Source organism: Beta vulgaris, chromosome 8 (genome assembly GCF_026745355.1).
Source record: "Beta vulgaris subsp. vulgaris cultivar EL10 chromosome 8, EL10.2, whole genome shotgun sequence".
NCBI lineage: Eukaryota > Viridiplantae > Streptophyta > Magnoliopsida > Caryophyllales > Amaranthaceae > Beta > Beta vulgaris.
Genome location: NC_079209.1, coordinates 2,275,072 through 2,295,318, shown reverse-complemented (window position 1 = coordinate 2,295,318; position 20,247 = coordinate 2,275,072). Strand labels below are relative to the sequence as shown.

At 33.4% G+C, this 20,247-nt stretch overlaps 3 protein-coding genes and 1 non-coding gene across 9 annotated transcripts; 1 reads left to right on the top strand and 3 right to left on the bottom strand.

Annotated features, from left to right (window-relative positions):
- Positions 1-4,627, top strand: LOC104900595 (uncharacterized). Its single transcript, XM_010688057.4, has 8 exons — positions 1-336; positions 712-803; positions 1,305-1,371; positions 1,520-1,550; positions 1,639-1,779; positions 3,876-3,901; positions 3,988-4,046; positions 4,174-4,627. Exons 1-8 carry the CDS (start codon positions 133-135, stop codon positions 4,199-4,201), a joined length of 648 nt encoding a protein of 215 aa, XP_010686359.2. The 5' UTR covers positions 1-132; the 3' UTR covers positions 4,202-4,627.
- Positions 4,628-5,018: 391 nt separating this feature from the next.
- LOC104900593 (hypothetical protein) lies at positions 5,019-11,763 on the bottom strand. Of its 6 annotated transcripts, none has more exons than XM_010688054.3 (16): positions 11,473-11,749; positions 11,315-11,381; positions 10,764-10,857; positions 10,562-10,645; positions 10,379-10,468; positions 9,396-9,461; positions 9,125-9,212; positions 8,981-9,030; positions 8,626-8,841; positions 8,461-8,531; positions 8,151-8,220; positions 7,796-7,861; positions 7,060-7,212; positions 6,641-6,771; positions 5,851-5,960; positions 5,019-5,391 (listed from the first exon to the last, which is right to left on the bottom strand). In XM_010688054.3, the coding sequence occupies exons 1-15, from the start codon at positions 11,579-11,581 to the stop codon at positions 5,858-5,860; spliced, it is 1,458 nt and encodes a 485-aa protein (XP_010686356.2). In that variant the 5' UTR covers positions 11,582-11,749; the 3' UTR covers positions 5,019-5,391; positions 5,851-5,857. The 6 variants fall into 6 exon arrangements, with proteins under 6 accessions (XP_010686356.2, XP_010686357.2, XP_048490805.1 ...); XM_010688055.4 differs by having other exon boundaries at positions 5,851-5,970; positions 11,473-11,738; XM_048634848.2 differs by lacking the exon at positions 7,060-7,212 and having other exon boundaries at positions 11,473-11,763.
- Positions 11,764-11,788: 25 nt separating this feature from the next.
- TRNAE-CUC (transfer RNA glutamic acid (anticodon CUC)) lies at positions 11,789-11,861 on the bottom strand. The gene has a single exon. It is a non-coding gene; the product is annotated as a tRNA-Glu (tRNA).
- A 1,325-nt stretch (positions 11,862-13,186) lies between these two features.
- LOC104900592 (peroxidase 19) lies at positions 13,187-18,059 on the bottom strand. The gene is made up of 3 exons (XM_010688053.4): positions 17,725-18,059; positions 15,955-16,155; positions 13,187-13,926 (listed from the first exon to the last, which is right to left on the bottom strand). Exons 1-3 carry the CDS (start codon positions 17,983-17,985, stop codon positions 13,348-13,350), a joined length of 1,041 nt encoding a protein of 346 aa, XP_010686355.2. The 5' UTR covers positions 17,986-18,059; the 3' UTR covers positions 13,187-13,347.
- Between the last annotated feature and the right edge of the window lie 2,188 nt (positions 18,060-20,247).

Here is a 20,247-nt window from a genome sequence, read left to right as displayed (position 1 = left end):
GAGGGGAAAAAAAGACCAATTTCAATGCCAAAACTCAAGAATGACAAGAGTTTTATCACCAACTTTATTTTATTGAAACTATCATCATTGACCCTCAACAATCACCAAAATTTGGAAAACAAAAATTGCTAAATGGCCATAACATTGACATTGTCATCTCACCCTCCTCCATCTCTCTCCTCTTTACTCTTAAACCCTCTTCACCTTGTCAGCAGAAGATCTTCATACTCTTACAAAAGAAGACAACCTCAAATCCAACAAAAACCCACTTCTCCTCTCTTCATCACCAGAGCTATGAGAGCTGTTGTCCAACGTGTCACTTCCGCCACTGTCGAGGTATCCCCACTTTCTCTCTCCTCTTTCCATTTCCCACTCCATCATATTATAATTATACTTTCCGTAGACGTCGTCTAGCTTAGTTGGTAAAGTCTTGTCGGGGTGATATCCAAGACTTGTAATTGAATCTCATTTATAATATTTCTGTGAATGTCGTGTAGTTTAGTCGATAAAGTCTTGTAGGTCTTGGTACTGATACCCAAGACCTGTAATTGAATCTCGTCTATATTATTTATGTGAATGTCGTGTAGTTTAGTCGATAAAGTCTTGTGGGGTGGTACTGATACCCAAGACCTATAATTGAATCTCGTCTATATTACTGCACTTTAGTCACTCTCTGACACCAAATAAACAAAATTGGATTTTTGTTTTCAGGTGGAAGGTCGTATTGTCTCGGAAATTGGGCCAGGGCTTCTTGTCTTCATTGGCATTCTAGAATCTGATTGTGATTCCGACTCTAATTACATGTATGATGTATTAGTTCTTAGCTCTTAGTATGTCTGTCTTGTGTTATGTGTTATTGATAAGATAAACTGTCAAAGTGTTGAACTTTTTGTATGTGATTTTGTGGAATTTTATTGGATTTGTTTGATTAGATTTTGTTCTAGGATGACCCAATGATTTGAATGTGTGTTTAGAGTGATGTATAGTTCATAGTGGTTATGATCGATTTGATGATGAATATTTTATATTGGTATATTGTAATCAAGATTTCACCTTTCTAAATACAAGTAGTAGCTCATAGGTGATGCTATTCCCCAGATTTTCGTACAGGACATTTGTGATTCTATGTGCAACGTTCATGAGTCGATAATCGATATATACAATATTCGTTGTTGAGTATACAAACACGCAATGTTATGAACAAAAAAAAAGGGGGTTATGATGGTTTTAAGTTTTAGAATGAATATGATTTGGGTATGATAATGTTTATGGGAAGATGAAATTAAGAAATGATGTTTTGCCAGATGCAGGAAGGTGTTAAACATGAGATTATTCCCAAATGAGAATACAGGTAAAGCTTGGGATCAAAGTGTAAGACCCACTATCCTTTCTGTCTTTGTATGTATTAGTTTTTGAATTCGCCATTCTAAGGGTTGTTTTATTTTGTGCACTAAAATTTATATTGTTGATGAGTTCTTAGAAGAATCTAGTTATTGATTTGTTTGATTTGGATTTTCAGGTTGTGCAGAAAAGTTATGAGGTTTTATTGGGTAAGATGAAGATTTAATTTTTGTTAGAGATCATGAGATTTTGTTTTCCGTTTGAAATTTAAAAGTTGGTTATTTGTGAATTTGCCAGTGAGTCAATTTACACTCTATGGAACATTGAAGGGTAACAAGCCAGATTTTCATGTGGCTATGCCTCCTCAAAGAGCAAAACCATTTTATGAGTCTTTGGTAGAAAAATTCGGCAAGAGTTACAACCCGACTTTGATCAAAGGTAACTCCGACATCTTATTAGAAAAGTTGGTCTTTGTTGTGATTATCTTTTCTGCATTTTACAGTGGAACTTGGTAAGGAATACAATAAATTCTTTTCTGACTTCTTTGCTTATCATAACTCTTGGTTAGATATAGTTTCTACTGTTATTATACTCTGTTGGCTGTTGCAATGTGGAATATGAAAATATTGTTTTAGGTTGTAGTATCAATGAGCCAAGCCAAGCTCAAGTCTTGGCTATCTCAGTTTGGCTCGAACAAACTCAAACTCAAGCTTAAGCTTGTCAAGCTCAGACATTGCAGGCTCAGTTCCGTTGAGTTTGTTGCTCAACTCAAGCTTGAGCATGTCGAGTTCTAACATACAAATGTTTCTTAAGAGAGATCTTCATATTCCTTACTTTTTTGCTAACTGGATTAAGGTTCCAACATAGTTGTTGCTGTTGTAACTTTTTGCTAATTTTGAGAGGTGCTAATAGTATTTCGCTGACTTTAACTTCTACTCCTGAATTTGAGCCTGCTCAGGAGCTTTTTTAGCAGCATAGCTTTGTTGTACTTGGTTTGTTTAAGTCTCAAATAAAGCAAGCTCAGTAGCTCGGGAGCTGGTTAGACTCACATACGTACCCAGTCATAGTACTCAATTCTTGTTGGGTTTTTTTATATATACTGCTGATTATATGTAACATGACAAATGATATGGCCATCTATTTTCCATGAGATTCAGGAAACCTAATTCCCTGTGGCTCATTGCTGAAGTAATTGCCATAAAGGGAGTTTCATGGAAAGTTTGAATTGCTTCTTTGTGTAGATAAGGAATGTAGGACGACTTAATTGATTCAACTCTGCCATGATGCTGTTGTATGTTTTTATGTTACCTTGGTGCTACATGTTTGTTATATTTAAAAGAGTGCTTAAAGATGGTAGTGTCTCAAATTTTTTTGTGATATAAAATACTGAATCCTAAGTTCACAACCAAGAGAACCTCCACTCCAACTTAGTTGAACAGGTGCGGTTTTATGTAAATCATGAGTACTGAGATTTGCTCAGATCTGGCATAGTTGTCATTGGACTCATATTTTGCTCACACCCAGCATACTGGCATAGCTAGCAACCATCAATATGCTTTATTTGTGACATTATTGTTGTTTTGAGCAAAGAAGCAATACCCTTAGAAAGATCAGAATTGTGTGTACTGTGGCTTTAATGGCAACTAGTCTTACATGCACGCAATCGATCATGTGTGATAACAAATGAAGTAAAAATAAAATTAATTGGGTAAAAAACTGTTTTATATTTTTCTTTCTCAAAAAACTAATGTTCAATTTAAATGTCTTACTTCCCCCTTTTCCATTCAAATGAAACAGTTAGTTATCTTCTTTTCTTCTTCTTTTATTCTTTTTTTTTTATTTTTTGGTGTCCCCCATGTGTTGCCTTATATAATAGAGATAGTGTTCTTCGACTAGGCTCTAATGGTTTTGGCATTCAAAATTGTCTACATATTGCCCTCTAGTAAAAACAAAAAACAAAAAAAGAGCGCTAGGGGAAAATGGAAAAATAAGAGAGAAATTAGTAGGAAGAGTTTCTATATCTTTATTCAAGAGGTTTCAGAAGAATATATGTTTCTCTCTTAAGATTAAAAAAAAAGAACATGATAAGATGTCCCCATTACACATTACCAGTTTACCACAAGCCAAATTTTGATTCAAAAATATAAAAAATAATACCATTAAGATCTAATTGTACCTTTTATCTTAATCTCACTATTGAAAAGGGAGCATACATGTTCTTAATCTACCATGGCGGTATTCCTGTTGACCAAGATAATCTTGTTATTGTGATCAATTTGCATCTACTCTTGATGTTTTTAGACCAAGTAACAGAACGAAATATTTCTTGGCTTCATTTAGCTACAATACGAGATCAGTGATACTCTTACGATATTAACTATAGTATCTTGATTATGTGCAAAATAAATGTCAAGCTGGTTGAGAATCTCGTAATCTATATGCATGGATGCCTGGGTTTTGACATGCTAAATATATGGTTGATACCTGATGTGTGGTTACATCTCACTGGCTCTGTTTCGTTCTCATTACTGCAGATGGCGTATTTGGAGCAATGATGAAGGTAATGTTTGTTTGCTGAACACCTATCTTTCTGCTACATACTTTTCTGAGAACTTCTATCTTATGTTTTATTCTGATGATGTTAAGGTCAATCTGGTGAATGATGGACCAGTAACCTTGCAACTGGAATCACCACAGACATCTAAGTAAAGCATATCCAACCTCATTGATCAATTTCTTTGTAGTTTTACTTTCTTTACACCACATTATTTTGTAATAGGTGTTATCATTAGATCATTGTGTTGAGCTGACAAGCTAGCTATGTGATTTTAGGAGCGAAAACGACACAGAACAACCATGAGTTGTCATCCATGGTTATTGGATCAGAATCGGAACTTGCATTTTTGTGTTTAGAAGAAGCTCATCGAAATTGAAGTTGGCAGACGAGACTTATTTTTGAAGCTATTCAGCCGATTAGAGCAGTTGTACTTCAAAACTGGAGAATGATATTCCAACTTTGATGAAGGTTGATGTTGATCCTTTTGTTCTTGCTATTGAGGCCTTTGCGCATTAGGTTACAACGTAACTAACAATGAAGGGTGCATATGTGCCATCATTTTATACTGTCACTGGCTAGATTGGCTTCTTTTTTTTTCCTAGTACCTTCAACATTTGAGGGCAAATTGGCAATGTAATTTTTCATTGATAAATTATTTGTAAAAGTATCCAGAAACATTTTTTCTTTGAGCTGTGTTTCCATTATCATAAATTTCTCTATTTTTTTGAACCTTTTTGGTAACAAAACAATATACATCCTCGGTTTAGAAAAGTTGAACCATTTTTAACTTCACATATGTCGATGTATGATTTCAACCATTAATATCTTGAATTATTAATAAGTAAAAATTAAAAAAAAGTTTATACTAAAAAATTCTACATCGAGACAAATTTAACAAGACTCCCATAAATCACCAAAGACAGTTTAAGTTTAAGATGTGAACAGTGTATAAAATAGAAATGTTGTAACTATTTCTAAACGGAGGAAGTATGACAGAATAATCATAATTAGATTAACCTTTTCTAAATGACTAAATTCCAATCTTTTATGGTCAAAGGCATATGACAAAGGAGGAGTAGAATCAACTCAGCCAAGCAGGCTTCAGAGAGGCCGACGTGAATAGGTTGTGATCACTAAAATAGCACTTGATTGACATTATATTAGTACATAGTATCCAAAATGTTGCATATCTTAGTAATATGTCCTACCATTCTTAGTATTGCTGGGCAAAGAAAGCTAATGGTTAGTCCAATATGTACAGTATGATCAACAAATCCAATGCCAAACTTAAGTGCCATCTAATTACTGTCTAGAATTGAGAGCACTTTTCATGTAGCTTCCTCAGCTAGCTTAACTTGCATCATATTTAGATGTATTTTCCAAAAGATGGTTGATATATAATTTACATCAACTGCAGTCTAGTCTGGCGGACAGAAGTATTAGTGTTGATCTACTTCATAATCTTTCCTTTCATCGCCAAGAAGAAGCATATCCTATAGAACAAACATGGTTAAACAACCAAATTAAAGACATGTGATCAGCAACGGCCAGTGAAGTACACATTTCTAATAGTTCAGGCGATAAACAAGGAAATACAGCTTTGTTTGGTTGGACGAAAGACATTTTCAATAAATAGTAGTTCTCCATGAAAATATTTTCCAAGGGAAACACAATTATCAATTAGTTTTTCCTCTGTTTGGCTTCTCACAAGAAAAGTTAAAATGAAAATTGAAATTGAAGAGAGACGGTTGGTGGGAGAAGATAAAGAAAGGTACAGAAAAGGTTTACAAACCTTGGGAGAAGAACTATTCTGCACCTTTTGGGAAACTATTTTCCACCATTAGAAACCAAACAAAGGAAAACGGGAGACTATTCAACCACTTCTCAGGGGAAACGATTTCCTCCCAACCAAACACTCACTACTACCTTTAAATCAAACACTTCAATATTACCTTTACACTATGTACAAAAGGAAAGCTCCAGAAGGATTTGAAAACGCCTATGACCTTGTAGACAGCACAGTTGCTGCTGTAAATAATGCTTCCTTACCAATAGGCAATATCTGCAAGTGCCTGCGTGTTAATTATAAAAAGTTTCAATCTACTCAATTCAAGGTTTAGCTGTTTAATGCAGCATAATTCCAAACAAAACTTCTCTAATAGATAAATAGAAAGACTTGATTACTTGAAAGTTGCAAAAGAAATGGAAATCTTGACCAGACCTTTAAGACTTGAAGTCGTGTATGCGACAGAGCTCTTAATGTATACACTATATGATCCCTTCCTTTCTTTTCATAAGGCATGCACAAATTTCGAGATTGAAATATTACCATTGATCACTTATAATACATACTGATAAAAATGGAGTATATAAGATAATATTATTGTGAAAGTACCTTTTAAGAATATTACAGAAGTAATTTTATCAACATACCTAAAGAGATAGATATTGGTAATCAAAGAAAAGTTATGGAAATCTTGCACATCTTAGAATAGGACATGGAGAGACTAGAGAGTAGTTGGCTTAACTACACTCTGCCACACGGTCCACACCATTGTTCAATCGTCCACGTGCATAGACAGTAAAAGACTCAACTGGACTGCAGTGGAGCTAGTATATCATGTCAAATCAGTGCAACAATATCATGCCACCTTGAAATTGCATAAACTCCAAATTTTGCAAATCGCCAATAGCACAAGACAGGAAAATAAGTAGGATTACATAGAGAGTTAAGACTCTTACTCATCTGTTTCCTTGAGCCTGGTGAAGGCAGAAATTATATTCTTGCAAATGCTTGCTAATGGACTGCTTCCAATCCCTTTTGAATCAAAGAACTCTTCAAGAAGTTGCTCCTTGGAAATTGACATGCAAGCCTACAGCATAACATATTGAAAGAAACTAAAAACATCATGCTGTCGTTATATTTTGTGTTTTTTAAGCATACTAAATTATATGCGAGATTTGATGTAGTCTGACATATTTCTAGTCCTTGTAGGGCAACAACCACGTCTTCCCGGAGAGTACTTATTAAATGTTCTTATAACCAAAAATAAAATCCGAATGTAAGATTGCAAGCACATTCCGTTAAACAAAAATAGAAATAACGTTTCAACTAAGACAAAATGTCTCATTCGAGGATTGGGGGAAGATAATATAATCACCTGAAGAGCATGTGCTAACAGTACTTGAACTGCTTCAGCACCAACTTTCTTAACAATGCCTTTCGTACTGGTGCTATTCACAAAGCACTTGAAAAATCCAATATTTGTTGCATCATCTTGTGAGCCTTCTGACTTCCTCTTGCGAGTAGAAGGCTGTGAGCCATATTAAGGTTAGTGTAACAAAGAGGAAGATGGTAAGATTTTTAGCAACACACCATGCTTCCCGATCTTAACAACCAACTAACTGCACTTTTTTATGGCAAAGGCAGCCACACATAACAAATGTGAAAGATGAAAAAGGATTAACTTCATTGAGTAACAAAGGGCATTTGGGTATTAAGCTGGATGCAGCTGGGAACAACACAGGAACAAGGAAAGAATGGCTCTCGACCTTCGAGGCTCTTGCGAACAGACATTAAATCGAGAGTGAAGAAGAAACAACATATCTTTATGGGAAAAGTAAGTAAGAAGCATTCTATGGCAAAGATTACCTATACCAAACAGGGTATGCTTAAATTCACAAAGAGAATCAAGGTGCAAGCAAAAAACTCTCCATTGAACGATTTCTCTTGCTAAAATTATCTTTAAAAGGATACACTATTTTGCACTCTAGAAGCTGCCAATCAATTTTTTTTTTTGAGTTGTCTTTTGACATATAATTTGGTCACATGTAACTAAGAGAAAACTAGCAACAGATTTTATTGCAACTTGGTATGAAATTGGATGTAGAGCTTACTTTGACATTGTATTTCTGGATGTATTGTGAAACAATTTCCAGCTTCAATCTAGGTTCATCTAAAGCCTGCAGAAGTGTTGCAGAACATACAATGACAATAGGGCATATTACAAAAAAGAATAGCTGATCCCCATAATTCCATAATGAATTGGCAAGAGTAAAGAGACTGCATTCATTGCAACCAAATATAAGATAAGACGAGTAAATACCAATTATTTCATGACTAAGTAGACGAGAAGTTTAATTTTTTAGAGAGATTCAGAACCCTTAATCCATATATAAGTGACTTAAGAGAGCAGCACTACAGGCCACTACCAAGTCTAGGCAATAAGACCTGTACTTCTAGGATATATACCTGAAGAAACGGGGTAATTATGTCTTTGTCATAAGAGAGCTCATCAATTATCAACTCAACCACAGGGACTCTGCAAACATGCCAGAGCATAACTAGGATTAACAATACACGGAGTAGTACCAGACTGACATTAGCAAGAGGGAGAATCAAGAGTCATGAGGATGAAGGGCAAAGGCATGCTAAAAAGAAGACAGAGTTCATGCACAAAATTACATTCCAGAGAGAGGGATATGCCTTAATAGAGTGATATTAAAACCTGCAAACTAGTAACAGATACTTCAGAATTTTTTTATAAAAAGATAGGGGATACCTTGCACCATCTGCTCTCGTAGTGAGGCTTTGCATATCTGCCTTCTTCCGTGACAGGTCAAGCTCCGTCATCTGAAAGCATCAACCATCATGAGTCGTGACTTTAGAGTTGAGCAAGGATGTTAGATAACCTCTCTCTCTCAAATAATGGAAGTTGCAAACATACCAATATTATAAGTTTTTTCACAGCTTTACATGTACACTTCTCTGCTTCTGGTAAACAAAGACCTAAAGCTGAATCGCTATTGTTATACATCACCATTGAAGCGCTTTTTGCAGTTAAACCAGTATCACGATTTACTGAAGCATTCCCAAGGAACAGATCACACAGAACAAAGATACTATCATAAACCAAGTCCTTGTAAGTTATTTGCCTCGACCCCTGTCACAAAATCCACTATGAGTAATCTTTATGCAAAATTGGTTAGAGATTAGTTTAGTGCATTAGAAAAGGAATCTTGGTCTCAAAAGATCTCCACAAAGAAATCATCGTATTCTAAATTTCCAATTTTGAGACATACCAGAAGCTTATTAAGCAACGAATCTCTAACACAAATCCAATTCGAATTCTCTGAGGTCGAAAAATAGAACTGGTCAGAACACCAAAAACGTAAGTTGTTACATAAGCTGTTTGATAAGCAAGGAGAATGGACATAATGAGTTACCTCGAAAGTGGTGGTTACGAGGTAAAAAGTCTGCTTCAAGAATATAAACTAAGTATTGAAACAGATACATTTTAGCAAGGAGCTCTAACTGCACCATAGTAATAAAGAAGATTAGCAGATTAATTCTCTAACTAAAACTCTACGCCATAGATCAATGAAGCAAATATCACATGGTGTCACGTGGATTCTGATATGATTGAAAACAATAATAATGATAATAGTAGTAAAAATTTACAGAACTATTTAGCAATGAGAGACAGCAACAGTATACCTTTGTGTCTGACGATTCTGGTTCATTAGCCACTTTACTGAGACTCTCTAATAGAAGCTGAAAACCCTGAAATAACAAGTGTGTAGTTAAAGGAAGCTCCTAGCTTAAGAAGTTAGAGTAGCTGTAAGAGATGTGGAGAAGGATTTGGACCGAAGTGAGGATAAGAATAACCTAAACTCCATTGCATGAAGTACATGTGATATAAAAAAAGACTGTTTAGATGTTAACAAAGGCCCAAAAGAAGATAATTGATATTCAGAAAAAGCCAAATCATCATCCTCTTCCCTTACCTCCATTTTCGTCAAATCAACCAATACATAACATTTACAATTACCAAAAATAAAGGACAAATAGTACAGTTCTAAAACTTTGACACTGATTTTTCTCCTAAACTTCAGTGAAACAAATGTATACTCCCTTGCCAAAATTAATTGTCACATTGAACAAATACCATACAACAATGATATGATAATTTATTTACAACAAGACCACCCAAGAAAATCATTCAATCATATGTATCAAGATCTTGATAAGTGCGACAAAATTGCCAATTTAAGAGAGGTGACAACTTTTCTAGACATCCCAAAATAGTCACTTCCTCCATTTGTTTTTTTAGTTGCAATACTTTCACTTTTCCATTATTCACATGCTGACTTTGACAGTATTTTCTAATATATAAAAACAAATGTTAATGTTAGTGTTGGATTTGTCTCAACTTATATTCTCTACATATCGACTTTTGATAATCTTTGCTAAAACACATGAGCTATATGACTATCATCTAAACAACGGAAATAGATTTCAAGCTAGATAAAACGTAGTGAAAGTCAAAAATGTCAAAGATGTTACAACTAAAGAAACAGAGGATGTCTATTACTACCAAATCTATACAACGGAAATAGTTTTCTAGCTAAATAAAACGTAAAATCTTGTCATTTGCAATACCCCTCATAATGACATGAAAATTTGATAATGTAACTCACAGCAGCATCAATCGGTTCCTTAGATCTCTTCTTTGCTGCATGCTTGTCACTCAAGGCAACATCTGAACCAATAGCAATCGGCGACCAAGCCTAAAAACACAACATGAGAGACCTCATCACATTTTAACCATCAAAACTACTGCACTCGTTTTATTCAAAATGCACAATTACAAGCCCCAGTACCTCTTCATAAACAACTAACTCAGTACGTTTGTCAGGATTTCCTTGCTTATCATCTCCATCGGATAAACAAACCCGTGGAAAGTGCTGCATAGTCAACAACAACAATTCCGATAATTCGTTAGCTATACTCTTAATAAGCTAATCAAATGTTTCCAAATTCAACAAGAGATTTTTACTTAATAATATTCACAAGAAGCAGTACCTTCTCTAATTCACAAAGGAGCTGATAACTAGCTACTATAAGTTCCAAAGACTTGGTCTCCCTCATAATCTCGAATATCGCCTTCATCATTTTGCTACAATTTTTCCCATAATATAAATTCACACATAAGCAAAAGAATATATATATATATATATATAATTGATAATTCCTCTATTTCTAAATACAAGCAACATAATGACTTTCACCCATGCCAATGCACCACTTTGACTGTTAATATATTTAATTATTGATTAGTAGAACGTCTACAAATTCATATTCCGAAAATACATTTTGTGACTAATCTAAGAATACATTCTATGATCGCATTTGTATTTGTATATTAGCTAAATGCGGTCAAGGTTATTATCTGAATAGTGCAAGATTTCCAATGTTGCATGTATTTAGAAACAAAGGTTGTATACTTAATACTTGTATATACTTCCTCCATTCTAAAATAAGTGAAACACTTTTGAAAGAACTGTTTCGCTTATTTTAGAACGGAGGAAGTACATAACATACTATACAAAAAGAAAATTAAAAAAACAAATTACTTGGTAGGAGGAGTTCCATTTTCTGGAACAATTGAAGCAAAACGAACAGCCTCAAGAAAAGCCAAGCCTAGGGTTTCAAAAATCAAAAATTCAGATTAGTAATTGTAATTGTAGATTATCGGAATTTAATGGAAGAAATTGGGGAGAGAGAAACTTACGATCATCATGAACATGAGAAGAATCAAGAGAACAGAAAGATTCAAGAATAGCTAAAGTGTTCTCCTCCATTCCTCTGTTACTCGTCGCTCTTCGTTTCGATTTCTCCATTTTCGTCGCTCAACTTTTTCTCTCTCCTCAGTGAAATTGAATTGGGGGTGAAATTGAAAACCCTAGATGTTGTAATTGCGAATGCTGTATAATGTATTGATGTTTGTGTTATTGTTACAGTGGTACTGATAGTATTTAGTTGATGTTCCCGCCAATTCTGAAGGAGGGGAAAGTGTGAGAAAATAAAAAATAAAAAATAAAAAAAGTTTCCGTTGCCGGGACTTGAACCCGGGTCTCTCGGGTGAGAGCCGAGTATCCTGACCAACTAGACTACAACGGAGTTGTTGATGAATTAGTTATTTGGTTGCAAAAGTTTGCGACTAATGGTTCTTCTACGTAATTTATCTACATTACTCCGACACGGATACGGGTGTCGTATCCGAGTAGGGATCGGAGGATCCGACATCCTACTCCAAAAATTTGGCCGATACGGCGACACGGTCAAGAAGGTGTCGAGACCAATATTCTAGATACGTCTATCATTGAAAGTGTCGGAAATAATTTCCCGACACTTTATTTTGATAAATAAAAAATAATTTTAAAATTATCTATTTTTAGAAAATTTATATAAATTCAATTTTATTAAACACTCACAGTATATATAGTATACAAAAATTGAAAAAAAAAAAGAAGAGTGAATTTTTAAAAAGGAGAAGAAAGAAAGAGGAAGAAAGGTCTCGTGGGAAGGGAGTAATTAGGAAAAAAAAAGTTAAAAAAAAAAAACTCACAAATCATAAGCATTTAAAATAAAAGTAAAGTTCACTAAAAATAAGTTGTAATCAATTTAGCTTTACAGTTGTCATGCACCTCACATTTATTATTTTTGTTGCACCCCAAGTTCCCAAAACTAAAGCATTACACTATTCATCCTTCCTATCACGCCATCTTCTATCTCTCTTCTCCCTCTCTCTGGTTCTTCTTTTAACCATTATAATGGCACAACTATTCCGGCCCGATATCATGCCCTAACTTACAAATTTTGAAGGCAAGTGCAATGAATTAGGTAATTGTTCTCCTTTTTCTCTATGTGTTTCTTTCTCACTTTTCCCAAATGGGTATCAGATAGGCAACATTTTTCTAATACGCGTATCGACACCCCATTTACAGGCATTCGAGCGTCGTGTCGAGTCGACACACGACACGCGAAGTAGAACAGGGTGTCGGAGTAACATAGTAATTTATCATACATCCGGGGTGTATTGCGAGCATGGTACACTCAAAGTTATATATTTGCTCATTTCTCATTGGAAAAATTATTTTTAATAAATTAACCTTTGCGCGTTCTTCTTAAAATAAGTCTACCTTTCGATTAATTATGAATAAGTTAACTTCGTATCTGTTTTTGCTATAAATGAGTTAAATCACAATGTCATCTTATTAAAATGTGTCATGTATCATTATTTCAATGTCATAATTTCAATACCTCATAAGTTAACAATATGACATAGTTTTATATAAATTATAGTATATAATAGCATTATCATTACAATTATCTCTCTCTTACTTAATTTAATTAGTGACATACAAAAAAGTACGGTATACTTAATATATAGCTAACACTACATCTCGAAAGATTGTCATAAAAAAAAAAAATAATCTCAACAATTAGAAAAGGGGAAAAAAAGAATTACAATAATCACATGTTTTTCTTTTATCCATATAAGCCATGAAGACAAGTACAAAGAAGGGAAGGGGAGATTCGAACCTGTAACCTCAGTACCTCAATCTTAACCACACGGCCAAGACATCCTTGGTTGTAACAATAATCACATGTGCACTCGACAATCAATCCTCTTTTCTCCATGTTTCTTTCCCCTTTTCACATGAATGTTTCCCATTTTCTCCATAGCTTGTGCAAATGCTTGGAAGAACTTTTGTTTATCCTTAGACAAGCTTTGAACAATAGGCTTAGTTCTAGGGTCCAAATATAACGCTTGATCCGTCACCAAAAGTCCCATATTTTTCTCCAAATTTCCATAATATGCATGATCAAATGTAAAAGGAGTTGTAACATCAAATGGTACCACAATATCTTCATTTCCACCATAATGTGGACAATACATTCTTAAAGCTGCTAAAAACTTAGGATCAATATTTGGTGGTAAATTTTTAGTACCTTTGTTATTGTAAATTCGATCTATAATATACTTGCAATGAGAATATCCAATTGTATGTGCACCCGAGAGAACAACAAGATCCTCCATTGTTAGCCCTTTTGAGGCGAAAAGCTTTAGTAGTTCATCAATAGTGGAATTAGTTTGAGGAATATTAGAAGATACAAGGGATGCTTTCGAAATCTTTCCATCCCATCTCCCTTTCTTCACTTCATAATAAGGACCTCCTGCCTATAACATCAATTGAAAAATAAATTACTATAATGTTAATTTAATCATCAATTCATGCTAGCTTATACTCCGACTCCGTTTCAAAATATAAGACACGCATGATGTTCGAGGTCGAACTTTAGCAATTAATTACTCTTAATTTACGTGGATACAAAATTTAAAAATTAATGTTATTATAGTATTTTTCAGGACGAATTTGACGGTATAATTTTTATTTATCATATTATGAATGAGAGATATTTGTGGTCAAAATATTTTGAAACGGGTATCATACTTTGTATAAATTTTAGTTCAATTAATTATTCCCTTTTGTCTTGATTTATTTGCCTAATTACTAATTAGTTTTTTTTTAGGTTTTAAGGCAAGCCTTTAGCAATTAATATCTTTTAATTTGTTCCATATTAAGAAAACTTACCTCACCTAATAGTATTTATTTATAAATAGAAAACATGATAAAACTTATCAACAAAACTTATAGGACTTTTTTATGACGGAAAACTTATTGGACTTGACTCACAACAAGAATAACTTGTGGATCTAAAGCTGCACCCGATTATTATCTTAATTAAGGTTTGGTTGAATTTTCTACTTTTTTTTTTTGTTTTTGAAAATTTTATATCTATATTTTTACATAGTTATTTATCTGTTGTAGATATGGCATGACATTTGATTAATAAAATGGTTATTTTTTCCTGTAAAAAAACCATCAACTTAACAATAAGTGGTTTATAATTTGGTTGTATGAGAAAATATGGGAAATAGAAATTCCTACGAACTAAAAATTTGGTGAGTTGTTTGGTTGACAATAAAATAGCAAAACGAAAGAATTTTGAGTTCCCATAAAATGAAAAAAGTTACTTACCTAAATCCTCCTAAATAAGTAGCAATTTATTTTCTATAAATTATCAACCAAACAATTTAACCAGGATTCATAAAAATTGCAATTTCATAAAAATTGCAATTTCATAAAAATTGCGACTTCCCGTATAAACCAAACTACCACCTAAAAAAAGCATCAACTTCCATATTTCTCTTCTCCAAGTGCAGTGTTACTGTTCAATTATATAACTCAAAGCACCATGATTTAATTTAACCTTGCAGTTTTTGAGGTGAATGTAACCTTGCAGTTTGTGCAGCTTTTTTGACTCCAAATTTCATGATTTGGTGCATTTAATTTGCTGTATCATATTTTTCGCGTATTATTTCAATAAAATTGGACATTGTTCCTACTTTCAACGTATCATAATAAGAAACCTAGAAAGATTACCAGTCACGGGTTTATTTTGTTCTAATTGGTTGATCTGATTTTTGTCGTTTTATTTCAGTTTTAGAGTGTTTTGTTTAAGATTACATAGAAAGCACTAACCAACATTAGTCTATTTGTTAATTTCCAAGTACTACTCGTGATTAGGTTAATAATAGTGATCTAAATTAGTTTTATTTGTTGTGCAAAAGTTGGCGTGCTTTTGTTTTATTGTCATGACTAGAAGTTGCACATTTTGCTCGTCATGCTCAAAACAAAATATTGATTAAAATACATATTGTTACCATCTTGATTCTTGTTTAATGGTTAACTATAGGTCTATAGCTCAGATTACCAATGCAATCATACAATAATTTGAAGACAGTTAAATTAGAGGGTTTGACATTATATTCTAAATAAAAGGATCACTATTATGTAGTTGCACCATATACTTTCTCACGTTTGCTAAGACGCTTTTTTTAACGTTAATATCTCTAATTGCGTATAAGTAAAAATTATATAAAAAGTTGATATTTTGAATCCTCGTTTTGAGATGAATTTAACCAGATTCCACTTGACTATATTTTTTCTTATATAATAGTGAGATAAAGCTTGTCAAAGTTGGTTGATGAATAGTGATCAAATGTCAAATGGTGCAACTATTTTGAAAGGGATAAAGTATATAGGATAACATTTTTCCTTTATATATACTCTTTCAAACCAATCAAATATTTCGATTAATTCTTTATCAAGTTAGTAAAGGATGTGGAAATGTGCAAACTTACCAAATGAACATAGTCTCTAGTCGAAATTGTAAGAATATCTGAACAAGACACAACGCCTGGACATTTGTTGTCTACCAAGGCTTTGGCTTTGTTGATAAGTTCAAATGCTTCAATAGGCAGATCCTTGTTTAGTGGTGCATCTCTTTCTACTAATTCTTTGCTTCCAGGATTGGACGATATCAATATCGATGCATCACATCCCTTTACAGAGAAGAAATAATTCATATATATATTATTGTATTTTAATATCGCTTATCTTTTTCAAAACATATAGATTAAAATAAGTAAATAACCTACTTTCTAAGACAGATGCACATATGTGATCAAGTCAAAATCAAATAGTAATTGGTCTAGTGGTAAGGTTTATATCCCACATCCTTAAGGTTGTGGGATTAAACGCCAATAAAGACACTTTGAGTATGTGATTCCATGACCTTCCCTCTCCCCCTCCCACCACCACTTTCAACGAGCCTTACATGTGTAACTGACTCGGGGTAATTTATACAAGGTTCTGATTCATTAGTACACTTCTCCTTACCACGATTTTTATCTAGACGAGTAGATACATGGATGATGCAAAGTATGGTTTCTATAGGCTAATACAATGATTGTGTTTTTGATAGTAAGACAACTTAAGGAAAAAGGAAGAATATAATTTAATAAAAGAATAAAGATAACTAAAGGAGTGTAATATTGTCATGTCTTTCCAAAAGACTCAAGAAGATTCCTACTTCCACTTTTAAGGAAGCCATTGTTTTATGTTCAACTAATGCAAATAAATCATCACCTTACTTACACTTTACTATGCAAGTTTGTAACAACTAGTCAATTCTCCACTTTTCTTTTCTGTTTTCTTTAAGATAAATAGTCCACTTTTTAGGACACCACAAGGAAAATTAAACTTCCATAATTTTCTAATTTTACAGATTTCCGTTTTTGGTGCAATACACCTCAAATCATTAATAGGCCATCATAAATTTCCAACATACACATATAAGTAGTGTATTGGTCCCCCTTCAAGCCGTAAAGAACCAAATAATTGGTGCATCACAATTCACATACTTCATATCTAAAGAAATTCAGGAAATAAATTAATGAAACTTCTAAGTTTTACCCTTTATATACTAAACTCAATAGACACAAGTATTCATGTCCCATTAAGCTAAATGTCACAAACACAATCTAAAAGATGAGACATGTGATAATCAAAGCCGAATCATTCTAATCAGAACTAGTTTAGTTGATTAAAATTTTATAAAAGCTACACGACTACATCATAACCCTTTACGTTACATGGGACTTCATTACATGAACATGCTTAGTCGCTTATGTATGTGGAGTACTACCTTAATCGCAGTGATAATAACTACTCCCTTTGTTCCAAAATATAGTTCCCATTTTCATTTTAGGTGTTCTAAATTATAGTTTTCATTTCTATATTTAGTTCCATATTTTTCCATAATTTGTCTAGAAAAACCGTCTCCCATCATTTATTTGTTTCTCGAATTATCTTTTTCCTTTGTTTATTCAACCAAAATGTTACAATTAATGCTCTTTCACCAATTATTTTCCATTCTCTCTCCTAAAATCATCTTTTTCCATACAATATTTATTTAAATAAATAAAAAATCTTTACTATCCTCTCAAATCATACTTGCCTAACTTACCGTGATAAAATAGAAATGAGAATTATATTTTGGGACGGAGGAGTACTAATTAGTTAAGCCAGCCATTATAAACCTAAGCTTAGAGAGTGTGCATGAAATGTACCTCAACAAAGCAATCATGGAAGAAAAGCCTGATAGTGGCGGAAGCAATAGCAGGGGCAGCTTTAAACTGCTCAGACGTGAAGGAACCCACAAGCTTCTCGACGTCAGGGCATGTCTTGGCATAGTAATCTACTGAAAGCTGTCGATGGTGCGCAGAATGAGAGGTGTTTATAGTGTTCAAAAGAATAAGAAGGATGGTGCATAATGTGGGTGTAACAATAGTAGTAGTAGAAGTAGAAGAAGAAGAAAAAAGAGAAGACATGTTTTGTTTGGGATAAGGGCAGCTTAAGGACAAAGTGAAAGGGTACAGGAACCATAGTGTTCAGAGAGAATATATGGAAAACATAGTGAGGAGTGAGGACCACTACAAGAATGAGAAAATTTTACTGTGTGCCAAGTATAAATTTAAGTACAATTTACTATAAAATCAATGTACCTAGAAAATTTAATTTATATTTCGTCGGTTTATCTGTTGTGAAATAAGTGAAACACTTCTCTCTTTTATATGAGAACTTTTTTAGAGAAGTATTTCACTTATTTCAAAAAAGTGTATACTGGCCAACTTTCTGTTATGTACTTTATGAATAAGATAGAAATAGGATTATAATTACTCAACATCAACATTAACACCACAATGTCATTAAAAAAAACTCCAGCCCTCCTCTTTGCTTGCCCCATTGAGTTTTTATCATTGTTTTTAATAATAGTTGGGTGGTGTTGATGAGAGATTAAAATGGTGGAACGTACGATCAAATTAAATACAGTGATGAATGTGAAAGTAAAATGGTGATTTCTTATGATAATTTTTAGTATGGGATGACTATCTTTTAGAAATATCGTCTCGGAAATTGAAAGGAAACTAAGGGCTTGTTCTCTTCAACATAAAACAGCTGAACTGAACTGAATTGAACTGATTGGAGCTAAACTGAACTGAACTGAAAATAAGCTGGAGAGAAACAGGCCTTAAGGTAAACAAAAGAGAATGATGGAAGAACATATGTGTGAAAGGCTCGGTAAAAGGCGGTTGAATATGTATGAAAGTTCTTCCCATTAACAAACTAAATTGGGAGAATTTGCATATATACTAATCTCTCCGACAAAAGTAAAACTTCATGTAAACAATTAAAAGTTTTCTATATTGTTCAAGAATTGAAACTTAACAATCGTCAACTAAACAACTACACATTCTTCTTATTTTAGGAACTTTAAAAATCGATAAATTTGAAAGCACCATATATCCACGGACACGGTTATTCTGTTTTTTTTTTTTTTTGGTTAATTCTCAACCATTTAATAATTCCTATATTTGGCAAATAGAATAGTAATACTTTTAGTGTATTCGGTGAACATTGCGCAACAGAAAGTAATGTAGTGGATCCATAAAGAGAAGCAATAAACACCCGTGAATGCCACAAAAGTAAACTAGGTCGTATTTAAAAAGATCCTACCAAGTACGTTACATGAATACTTGTAATGAATTTTTCAGGATGTTCTGTTAATAGTTAATTCGGCCGTTAAAGCCAAGGCTAACAATATTTATGATGTACTAAGGTACTATACACAATTTATTAAGTCATTGACTGTACTTAAATTATTAGGTTGGTTAGGTATTACTCCTACTAATGTATAATAATCCTTCATCTCAATTTGTGTGCCAATGCAAGACTACTGATATGGCAATATACAGTATACTATAAGAGCCATGTCTGTCTTTTGTGAGGTAATGACTTAATAAATTCTAATTTTGATATATAAGGAGTTGGATCGTATTTGAAATTTGGGGGTAATTGGTACATTGGGAATAAATAAAATGAGATCCAACAAATTTTCATTGATAAAAGGTTTGCTTGGGTGAAAAATATTTTTATGGAAAATAGATTTTCTCATATTCCTTTATTAAATTTGGAATTTGGGGAAAATGGTCTTCCTAATGATGGAAAATAGTTTTCTTCCGTGTGAAAAAATTTTCCTTTCAAGTAAAGGAATGCCACGTTTTCTCTCTATTCCTTACCTTATATTCTTACTTTCATCCACGTTTTCTGTTTGAACTTCATTTTTCCTTTTCCCTCTAACTTTTCATTTTTCAGAAATAATATGAAAACCAAAAAAAGTTGTTTTTAGTTGTCAGTTCTCAAAATTAGCATGATTACTATCATTATGATCAAGTTTAAGTTTATAATACTACTTATATCATATGATTCTAAAATCATAAAAAATCAAAAATTGAAAACTGCCCGTGATATCCAACGGGCCCTAAGCTTTATGGGTTGTGTGGGGGATTTTTTTTTGGTTAACAAAGCCATTCATTCATTAAATATTAGAGTTCAACATATTACAATCCGAGATAAGTTGTTCGTTACAATAACTAGGGGGTGGGGAAAATCCTAATTATAACACATTCACCATCTATGACCCTACATGTCTTGGCCATGCTATCCGCCAATTGGTTGTGCATTCTGCTATATATAGTGCTTAATCTGAATCTTCGGCCGTCTCGCTAGCCACTGCCTGCATGTAATTATCA